The 11,877-nt window shown below is 38.1% G+C and overlaps 2 protein-coding genes across 2 annotated transcripts; one reads left to right on the top strand and one right to left on the bottom strand.

Moving 5' to 3' along the window:
- Positions 1 to 5,069: 5,069 nt before the first annotated feature.
- Positions 5,070 to 5,981, bottom strand: LOC118386518 (gamma-crystallin M3-like). Its single transcript, XM_035774237.1, has 3 exons — positions 5,938 to 5,981; positions 5,496 to 5,744; positions 5,070 to 5,401 (listed from the first exon to the last, which is right to left on the bottom strand). Exons 1-3 carry the CDS (start codon positions 5,944 to 5,946, stop codon positions 5,120 to 5,122), a joined length of 540 nt encoding a protein of 179 aa, XP_035630130.1. The 5' UTR covers positions 5,947 to 5,981; the 3' UTR covers positions 5,070 to 5,119.
- A 2,659-nt stretch (positions 5,982 to 8,640) lies between these two features.
- LOC118386517 (gamma-crystallin M3-like) lies at positions 8,641 to 9,648 on the top strand. The gene is made up of 3 exons (XM_035774236.1): positions 8,641 to 8,679; positions 8,796 to 9,044; positions 9,147 to 9,648. Exons 1-3 carry the CDS (start codon positions 8,665 to 8,667, stop codon positions 9,426 to 9,428), a joined length of 546 nt encoding a protein of 181 aa, XP_035630129.1. The 5' UTR covers positions 8,641 to 8,664; the 3' UTR covers positions 9,429 to 9,648.
- Positions 9,649 to 11,877: the final 2,229 nt, after the last annotated feature.

Raw genomic sequence — 11,877 nt, 5'->3', positions numbered from 1 at the left:
CAGAAGATTCTAAACATTCATGACAACGTATTATACATATCGTGTATATTATTGACTCTACGTATGTAAAAACATATGGTTGTTACATCAGGTATTATAGCAATATGGCGATTGAACTTGACATTCGTGTCTGTCTTTATTCATTATTGTAGAATACATTCTGAAACATATTCCTCAGAAATATGTTATTAAATACTTAACACTTTGTCATTATTCTGGCCTAACCCTAGCCCAATCCCAAGTATGGCCACTATGTTCATTCCAAAACAAGAAGACAGACGGGTGTTGAACAATGGCCTGTGAGATACATTGAACATGGTTGTTGTTTCAAATTAAAAGAAGGGGGCTAAAGATGGGCGGGGGTTACACCGGAACTAGTACACTATAAGTGGGGTGTATGGGGACATCATTAAGTGTGACACAAGATGCACCATGTATGAAATGCTAATGGTGAAGTAAACATTTACACCAGCAGTAACGTTGTCAGACTCCCTTATTCGCGATCGCATTACAACAGCAACATGTCCATTCCATACACAGTCTAACTCTCTTGGATTACATACTAATGTGTATCTCCAATAAAGTCAAATCTCTTATTTTCACTCTCAAATGTCATCATGTGAACATTTGGGAAGCGGGACAACTGTTAGTATTCTAGCTCCAGTTTAAGGTCAGGGTTAGGTTAAGTTTTTGGTCAGGCATGCTAGTGACTGGATAAGGTTAGGGTTAGTTTAAAAGTTAGTTAACAAAAATATGACACTCACCGAGTCAAACAAGAACATGTCTGGTGTTTCAGTAACCTGTTGTCCAACTTCCCATATACTGTATCCACATGTTGACTTCTCTTTTGTAATACTTAAACATATACTGTATCCACATGTTGACTTCTCTTTTGTAATACTTAATCATATACTGTATCCACATGTTGACTTCTCTTTTGTAATACTTAAACATATACTGTATCCACATGTTGGCTTCTCTTTTGTAATACTTAAACATATACTGTATCCACATGTTGACTTCTCTTTTGTAATACTTAAACATATACTGTATCCACATGTTGACTTCTCTTTTGTAATACTTAAACATATACTGTATCCACATGTTGGCTTCTCTTTTGTAATACTTAAACATATACTGTATCCACATGTTGACTTCTCTTTTGTAATACTTAAACATATACTGTATCCACATGTTGACTTCTCTTTTGTAATACTTAAACATATACTGTATCCACATGTTGGCTTCTCTTTTGTAATACTTAAACATATACTGTATCCACATGTTGACTTCTCTTTTGTAATACTTAAACATACTGTATCCACATGTTGATTTCTCTTTTGTAATACTTAAACATATACTGTATCCACATGTTGACTTCTCTTTTGTAATACTTAAACATATACTGTATCCACATGTTGACTTCTCTTTTGTAATACTTAAACATATACTGTATCCACATGTTGACTTCTCTTTTGTAATACCTAAACATATACTGTATCCACATGTTGACTTCTCTTTTGTAATACCTAAACATATACTTTATCCACATGTTGACTTCTCTTTTGTAATACATAAACATATACTGTATCCACATGTTGACTTCTCTTTTGTAATACTTAAACATATACTGAAGAAACAAAACATTAGGAACACCTTCCTAACATTAAGTTGCACTCCCTTTTTCCCTCAGAACAGCCTCAATTCGTTGTTACATGGACTCTACAAGGGGTCGAAAGTGTTCCACAGGGATGCTGGCCCATGTTGAATCCGATGCTTCCCACAGTTGTGTCAAGTTGGCTGGATGTCCTTTGGGTGGTAAAGCATTCTTGATACACATGGGAAAGTGTTGAGCATGAAAATCCCAGCAGCATTGCAGTTCTTGACTGCAATCCATGTTTCAATTGTCTCAAGGCTTAAAAACCTGGTTATGTGATTTACAAGGATTTACCGCCCAAAACCAGTCAATTATAATACATTATTTATATGAACAGCATGGCGTGAAATGAAACAGTTAAATTACATGTCTAAATCTGTCTTCTCTAACGCCTCTGCATGAATCATCAACGCTCAGGGTGGGAACAGACAGGCCATCTCAGTATGGAGTGCAGTTCACTATGCATGTGTAGACCTATCATCTCATCTTGGTAACTTTTTGTTGTTGTTACATGTCGGCCTACATTTGCTGCAGCATAGCCTATGCTATAGTAATATAAAGACCTTATACTTGTCTAATTTACCCATCTCCATCTGGCATTCGGGGGTCACCTTGTTTTTTAATTATATAAAGATGTTTTATGTTTTATTGCAGCTGCAGAGTTTTAGAACAGCCTATAACTATAATCTTTCATTGCTTTAAATCAGTGCACGGTTGAGCTCTCTTTCACGGAAAAGCTAGACTAGAATAGCTTGCTAGACATAATTTTTGGCTTGCATTTCTGATATATATCAATACAGAATTTGAACAGGTTCGCAACCTATTTTTTTGCTGAATGTTAAATACAGCAGCCAATAGAACTCACGGATATAGCAGTTATTTATTCAGACCCGTAACCATTCAATCTTCATGAACAGAAGTGAAAGCCTTATGCATCTAATTCTAGTCCTGTATTATTCAAGGATGTCATTTGAATGATGAAGATAAGGACAATGAAACGTATTTCAATCAACTGTTGAAAGTGAGAAAGGAATGAAGCAACAACACAGAGAGAAAGAGGAGGTTGGCTAATAACATTCGGGGAAATATTATAAAAGGTACAGTTGAAGTTGGAAGTTTACATACACTTAGGTTGAAGTCATCAAAACTCGTTTTTCAACCACTCACAAATTTTTTGTTAACAAACTATGGTTTTGGCAAGTCGGTAAGGACATCTGCTTTGTGCATGACACAAGTAATTTTCCAGCGATTGTTCACAGACAGATTATTTCACTTATAATTCACTGTATCACAATTCCAGTAGGTCAGAAGTTTACATACACTAAGTTGACTGTGCCTTTAAACAGCTTGGAAAATTCCAGAAAATGATTCCATGGCTTTAGAAGCTTCTGATAGGCTAATTGACATAATTTGAGTCAGGAGGACTACCTTCAAACTCAGTGCCTCTTTGCTTGACATGACAGGAAAATCAAAAGAAATCAGTCAAGACCTCAGAAAATAAATTGTAGACTTCCACAAGTCTGGTTCATCCTTGGGAGTAATTTCCAAACGCCTGAAGGTACCACGCTCATCTGTACAAACAATAGTACGCAAGTATAAACACCATGGGACCACGCAGCCGTCATACCGCTCAGGAAGGAGACGCGTTCTGTCTCCTTGAGATGAACGTACTTTGGTGCGAAAAGTGTGAATCAATCCCAGAACAACAGCAAAGGACCTTGTGAAGATGCTGGAAACAGGTACAAAAGTACAAAAAAGACTACGGTTTGCAACTGCACGTGGGGACAAAGATTGTACTTTTTGGAGAAATGTCCTCTGGTTTGATGAAACAAAAATAGAACTGTTTGGCCATAATGACCATTGTTATATTTGGAGGTAAAAGGGGGAGGCTTGCAAGCCGAAAAACACCATCCCATCTGTGAAGCCCGGGAGTGGCAGCATCATGTTGTGGGGGTGCTTTGCTGCAGGAAGGACTGGTGCACTTCACAAAATAGATGGCATAATAAGTGAGGAGAATTTGGTGGATATATTGAAGCAACATCTCAAGACATCAGTTAAAGCTTGCCTGAAAATGGGTCTTCCAAATGGACAATGACCCCAAGCATACTTCCAAAGTTGTGGCAAAATGGCTTAAGGACAACAAAGTCAAGGTATTGAAGTGGCAATCACAAAGCCCTGACCTCAATCCCATAGAAATGTTGTGGCAAGAACTGAAAAAGTGTGTGTGAGCAAGGAGGCCTACAAACCTGACTCAGTTACACCAGCTCTGTCAGGATGAATGGGCCAACATTCACCCCACTTATTGTGGGAAGCTTGTGGAAGGCTACCTGAAATGTTTGACCCAAGTTAAACAATTTAAAGGCAATGCTACCAAATACTAATTGAATGTATGTAAACTTCTGACCCACTGGGAATGTGATGAAAGAAATACAAGCTCAAATTAATCATTCTCTCTACTATTATTCTAACATTCTTAAAATAAAGTGGTGATCTTAACTGACCTAAGACAGGGAATTTGTCCTAGGATTAAATGTCAGGAATTGTGAAAAACCGAGTTTAAATGTCGTTGGCTAAGATGTACGTAAACTTCCGACTTCAACTGTATTATAAGTGTCAGCCTGCTAATTTTACAAATAAGCCCTATTATGCAGTATTTCAGAATTAAAATCAAATTCGCTAGCCAATACTTGTACCTTCATAGGTAACATGTGCTGCACCAGTATTACATTTTCTCATATTCTTTATCATTGTTTGAATGATGTGTATAATTCCAGTCCATAAAATACAGTATAATACAGTACAGTAATACAATTGATACTAAAAAAGTTTAGCCTACTGAAGCTTGTTTAATTTATTTACCCAAGAGAACATATATAGCTTGCTACATCTATTGGCTTTTATGTTTTTCTGTCGTGCGTAATGTGCCTATATCACATATGTATTGGATAACGGCACAATCATTTGGGCTTCTTTGGGCTTGGGCTCATTAAATGTTGTTAGTAGGGCTCATAATAATGTATTTAATATATGGCACATCAGGTTCAGATAGCATCAGATTTTTATGTTCATGCTGATTAAAGCTCTAATCAAATCTAGACATTTATATGATATATAATGCTTTATAAAGCTTTAGAATTACATTTCTGGTTTTGGCGGGAAATACCGGGTTACCTTGGAGAAAAAGGGATTTATTCTCAGGATGGAACTCTAACCAGAACATCTCTCAAACCTAGAGTACAATCCTTTAAAAAAATAAATATGAATTGTACATTTCAAGTATGCGAGATCTGGTTGAAAGGGAAGTCTTAATGCAGTATCTATTGATGTAAGGCTCCTACATGAAGTCTACACTATTTGACAAGTATAATACTGAACACGTGTTGTGAAGGGAGTAAAAGAGCAAAAGTCTTACAACAGATAAAAGCATATATTTATTAGGATTAGGTGGAGTTTGATGGGGGTTTAACAGGAGTCTATGATACGTCTGATGGAGCCGATTCTCATGTCCACGGGGCCCAAGCCCATATCCCTCAGGCTCCTGTATTCTCCAGGCCTCAGGTAGATCATTCTGCCTCTGAAGTGGGGCTGCTCGTACATCAGCCAGTGGCCGTCCATCACGTTGCAGGACTGGCAGTCTGACATACCGTAACGCCCCTGGATGGAGTCACAGTCGTCCATCATCTCGTGCATCTGACCTCCGAAGTTCTCCCTCTCATAGATCCTCATCCTGAAGTTTCCTTTGTGCTGTTTTGGGGAATTTGATTGGAATTTCTTATCCATGTGTGGTAAATGAAATAAACAACACTGAATTGAGCCATGACACGTTAGTTCTTCTTACCATGGGGATCATACGACTGGACCTGATGCAGTCGCTCTGGCTCATGCCCATCAGCCGCTGGTTGTCGGGGTACTCTCCTTTTCTGACCAGCATCTGGTGTCCCATGAAGTTGGGGTGCTCGTAGACCATAAAGCAGCCGTTCTCAACCCTGCAGGAGTTGCACCTGCTAAGGTGGGAGGTCAGCTCAGGGCAATCATTGCTGGCCTCATAGGAACTACCCTGGAAGTTCTTGTCCTCGTAGAAGATGATCTAGGAAGTTATGTTTTTTTATAAAGTTATTAAAATATGATCACATACATAAATGTGAACTCGATCTAGGTGTGTTCACTCACATTTCTGTATTTTAGAATTTACATGATTTTTACTTAATAACCTATTGAATTGTTTGCGTCAGCGTCTTTGACCTACCCATGGAAGTCCACAATAAATATAGTTATCCTACCTTGCCCATGACGTCTCCTATCACTGACAACACTGGTACTTTGCTCACTCATCCTCCCCTGTCACTTTTATACTCAACTTGATTGCTAAATGATCTATGGTCCATTGTTTTTAATGCCTAACTCAGCAACACAGCATAGCGTGCTGGAAAGTTTGTTAAATCAGTTTGTAAATGGTTATTTTTCCAGATTGTGTGCATCTGGGGCAGTGCCAACTGAAACCCGCTGCTATGGGGAACAAGTGCATGGGGGCAGCGAATGTATCGACTGTTCTGTCTTTTTTCGGTTTTTACCTTTATTTATACAGGTTAGTCAATTAAGAACAAATAAATGACACTATATATATCTATATACACATAAATGACACTATACATATCTATATACACATCAATTACACTATACATATCTATATACACATCAATTACACTATACATATCTATATACACATCAATTACACTATACATATCTATATACACATCAATTACACTATACATATCTATATACACATCAATTACACTATACATATCTATATACACATCAATTACACTATACATATCTATATACATCAATTACACTATACATATCTATATACACATCAATTACACTATACATATCTATATACACATCAATTACACTATACATATCTATATACACATCAATTACACTATACATATCTATATACACATCAATTACACTATACATATCTATATACATATCAATTACACTATACATATCTATATACACATCAATACACGAAAAGCAAAACACAATCATATGAAACAAACACATTCTTCAAGGGGGAGTGAAGGGGAAGTATATGGACCCTGGGGATGGTACCAGAAATCATTTAAATATTAAATATGTGTTTAAGATGCTGCGATCAGAGGAGCAGAAAGCTGGACCAAGGAAGGATCAAGCAAATCAGCCCCAGTCTATTTTTTTTTATTACAATCTTGAGCAAGCCGTCTAGCACATCGCAAGTAGAACATTGCTGAAATAAAAACAAAGATTCAAATCTGAGGGATTGGGCTGGAGAAATGTAACCACTCAAAATCATAGACAGAGCTATGGATGCAAGAACGGAACATCCATGATATCAACATTATCGTTTTAACCATGTTTTGAAGCTATACAGTGTTTGTTTACATTCACATTGTTTACAAACATTAGAGTAAAATAACCTTATGTTTTTGGTTCTGATTGGGTAAGACAACTAAGCTCATAGGGCATTTCTAAGTTATATTCTTCAAGCATCATGGAGTGTGTATCACATATTTACAAGTACAAAAATGGATGTAACAACTGCAGATTGCCCCTTTAAGGCACTAACTTTGGTTAAGGTTGGGATCCAGTGGTGTAGTGCAGGGTCAACGCAAGTAAACACAGTTTGCCCAACAGTTTACCCACAGTTGGCAGAAAAATGCATTGAAAGTATAGGGAGTGTTACTTTTTTCACCGTGACCGCCAAACAGAGTTTTACCCACCTATTTTCTACCACTACATCACTGTTGGTATTGACCTGCTTTGTTTTATTTTTTTAAATGTTATTTTATATATATATATATATATATTTTTTTTCTTCAACCTACTTTGTTGTAATGTTTCATCTAACTCTTATGTTTTTCAATAATTTTGTGTAAAAATAGTCATATCAAACCTCGGGAACTTCATTGTATTTTGCTTAAAATAAGTTTAAAAAGCACAACACAAAATAGAATCAAATGGAAATATTTGTAATTCCTTTGGTGCCAATAATGGCACTAGGGGAGGATGGGATACCAAGTGATCTTCATTAAATCCGTTCACAAAGTCTTCCCAACCCTGCTTATGTTGATGGTATTTGAGGAAATACAATAACTCTGTCTCTTGAACTGAATCATTTTTTAAATATTACATAATGCTTGCATTCAACACATTACTATTGACTCCAAGTGATTTAGCTTAGACTAGGGAATATTGTACTTTAGTCCTAGGCCTGGGGGCACACACTTCATGTGTTGTGAAAAGTTTTACGAAATGTAATGCCATGTAATATTTGTAATTGTATATAACTGACATAATGTTGCTGGACCCCAGGAAGAGTAGTTGCTGCCTTGGCAGGAAGTAATTGGGATCCTTAATCAAAACAAGTACAAATAGGAATGACTGCAATCCTTTTTAATTTGTTTTTTCTTTTGGTACATTTTAAGTGTGAAGTGTTCAATTTAGTACCAACAATGAAGTTATAATCACAATTGCGTGCACTTTCTGTGGCCAAAAATGGAAAACTTTAGCAACAGGTGTCATGAGATTGCAACCCCAGGTATCACAGAGTTATTTCCTGCAACGTAACAAAAATAGGGGCAGACCAATACTCTGTGTTCCAGTGAAGCGGCTTTTTGCTTTGCTCAGTTGGCACAGTTGGCAGTGTGCCAATCTCCATCTCTACTTCTAGGTGATGTACGAATTGTTTAGAGTTAGGAATCATAGTTAATGTTCCATGATCATCAAAGACATAGGCAAGACATTTACATGTTTAATTTACTACGGTATACTAACTCTTTAAAATATTATGCAAACACTACTAAAACCAATCATATTGAACCTGCTTTAGTTTACAGTAGATTACATGGTGATGACTCAGGAATTGAACACAATGTGGTTACATATGCTGTGGGCATCTAACAAAGTATAAAAGGGCAAGGGTGGCACAAGCATTTACAGTCAAGTTTAAACAACCAACAGCCACCATGACCATGGGCAGGGTAGGTGGCATTTAAATAAATGTTCATGTCATTCTAACTAAATGACTGCTTTTGATGTGTGTCTGCACCTTAATTCTGCGTAGGTGTTGTATAGCATTCTAAAAACTTTTCTACAGATCACCTTCTATGAGGACAAGAACTTCCAGGGTCGTTCCTATGAGACCAGCCAGGACTGCCCCGACATGTCCTCCTACCTGAGCAGGTGCAACTCCTGCAGGGTTGAGAGCGGCTGCTTTATGGTCTACGAGCGCCCCAACTTCATGGGACACCAGATGCTGGTCAGAAAAGGAGAGTACCCCGACAACCAGCGCCTGATGGGCATGAGCCAGAGCGACTGCATCAGGTCCAGCCGTATGATCCCCATGGTACGGAAGAAATAGCATTTCTTCCTTGAAATTACAAAGTAGGCTTCTAAAACTGTCATACTTTGGAATTAATAAAACATTAAAAAAATTCTCCACCAACAGCACAGAGGATCCTATAAAATGAAGATCTACGAGAAGGAGAACTTTGGAGGTCAGAGCATGGAGCTGATGGATGACTGTGACTCCATCCAGGATCGTTACCGCATGTCTGACTGCCAGTCTGCCCAGGTTATGGACGGCCACTGGCTGATGTTTGAGCAGCCCCACTTCAGAGGCAGGATGATGTACATGAGGCCTGGAGAGTACAGGAGCTTCAAAGATATGGGCATGGGGGCCAAGGGCATGAGGTTCATGAGCATGAGGCGTATCACCGACATATGCTAAATCATCTGATTGTCAATTGTTCAAATAAATGCAAAAACACTATGTACAGTATTTTTCTTACTTGATCATCACATACCTCCTCTTCATTCTGAAATATAACTTACATTGTATAATATATGATATGACATGGTATACAAATCTCGTGCCTCTGAAGTTCTCCTTCTGGTGGACTCTCATCCTCTGTGCTGTTGTGCAAAATAAATCACGCTCATAATCACCACTCCTTTACATCTGTAATTCCAATTAAAGTGTGCCAGGTAGCCTAGCGCTTAAGAGTGTTGGGCCAGTAACCAGAAAGTCACTGGTTTTGCATCCTAGCACCTACTAGGTGAAAAATCTGCCAATGTGCACCTAGGCAAGGCACTTAAACCGAGTTGTTCTTAGAAAGTGTTGCTCTCTGCTAAAGTGTAGGGAAAATTAAGTTTGTCATGGCTGTTAAATCCCGTTTGGAACCTAGATGAATTAAGACTTGTGTATTATTAAGGTTTCATATTATTACCACATACCACATAGCGTTGATTTGAAATGTTCCGTCATATTCAACTGTATCTGTGTAGACATCAATAGCTCCTTACAGCATCTATTGTAACATGAATTAGAGGCGTTTGGAGATTGCCATTTCCCAGAAGAAAATCACATTAGTTTATAAAACAACACAAGCAAGCCAAATCAATGTACATAGGAAATTACAGTTACAGTATGTCAATTGTAAAGTTTTTTGACTGTAATGTATTTTTCGCTATATGTCGGACCCCAGTAAGACTAGCTGTCGTCGTTGGCATCGGCTAATGGGGAACCTAATAAATCACATCAAATCAAGCTGGTTTAAGCAGAAATACACAGATGATAAAATATCCCCAGAGATATTGAATTGAGTTATATGGATCACTGAGACTTTCTCCTACCTGAGGGATCATACGGCAGGAGAGGACCGAGTCACTCATTCCCATATGCATGTAGTCGGAGTACTTTTCCCTCCTCAGGAAGAACTGGTTTCCCATGAAGTTGGGGCGCTCGTACACCATGAAGCAGCCGCTCTCCACCCTGCAGGACTGGCAGCGAGACATGTAGGAGGACATGTCAGGGCAACCATGTCCTGGTTGGTCTCATAAGAGCGGCCCTGGAAGTTCCTGTCCTCGTAGAAATGATCTAAAAGAGACCACACATCAAACGTTCAATTCACTTTTTAAAGTTGTTTGCTGAAGTTCGGAGAAGTTTTGTTACTAATACACAGGATTTGTGACACTAAGCTGTTGCTTTCATCATGCCTGAAAAGACTCAGTCACCCTGCTATATGTATTGATCTAATTAACCATCTTTGTTTATCTTGATCCCATTTCAAGCTGTCTGCTGTTCCTTTAGTTGAATCCCAGATGAATATGACTGTGTTGCGTTAGAGGACTGACAGGTTGACCCACATTTGGCTGATCTGTACATACCATGCCCATGTTTGATGTTGTTTGTGGGTTTCTGTCCAACGACCTGGAGCTGCGAGGGGGCTTTTATACGGACAGCAATGGGGTTTTGTTATTCACATTTTCTGTAACCTGATGAATAAGCAGGTCTGCAATCGTCATAACATTTTTTTGTACTATCGTGACTTACCATAAAGGAGTGCCCATGGCACTGAGGACCAGCTGAAGACACACGGAGGAAGCAGGAATGTAGAGAACAGAGACCATTTCTTACCATTTAGGAGTAAACCTTTTAGGAGTCTACCTTTTATTAGTCTACCGTCTAGGAGTGCCATACAAAAACACAAAATGCTGTTTTTTTATCATGATAATAATCAGCACATTTCAGGAAAGTGAGTTTAAACATTGAACTGCCAATAATATACTGAATCAATTGTTCTCTTTCTCAAGAGAAATACAAATGTCAGTCCCATTTCCCACAATAAGTCACCTAAATATGTGGGAACTGACATAATGCAAATGTCTTAATGAAAAATAGAAGTTTGTTTTACTCCAGTGTTTATGTTTGTGTTGTCATGTGAGTATTTGTAAACATTCAAACCTATCATTTCAATCTCATGGACAGTCAACCATAGCTCTGTGGTTACATTTCCCAAGCCCCAGCCCCATCCCCCATACAATGTCAATGTTTGTGGCTTTAATCAAGGGCTTCAAAATGCCAACAGTGGTTCAAAAAATTAAAGGTGCTCTGCATAAACTGCTCCGCCATTTCCTGGTTGCTGAAATTATAGTAGTTTGCTTAATTTCATTTTATGTGACAAAACAAGCAAGTATAGTGTAGAGAATCATTGTACCATCTAAACCGGGAAGCATAGAAATAGTGTACATAGAACAGATCTACCGCTTCTTAGACTTGCTTTCAATTTGAATGACAGATCTACAGTATAACTAAAAGAGACAGTCCATGAGATCGGCATGACCGTTTTCAACATGTTGAAGCTATACATTGTTTGTTTAGAAATACTCAACGGACT

Source organism: Oncorhynchus keta, chromosome 7 (assembly GCF_023373465.1).
Source record: "Oncorhynchus keta strain PuntledgeMale-10-30-2019 chromosome 7, Oket_V2, whole genome shotgun sequence".
In the NCBI taxonomy this organism is placed as follows: Eukaryota; Metazoa; Chordata; class Actinopteri; order Salmoniformes; family Salmonidae; genus Oncorhynchus; species Oncorhynchus keta.
Note: the sequence above shows the minus strand (reverse complement) of the source record. Positions and strands in the feature narration are given on the sequence as shown.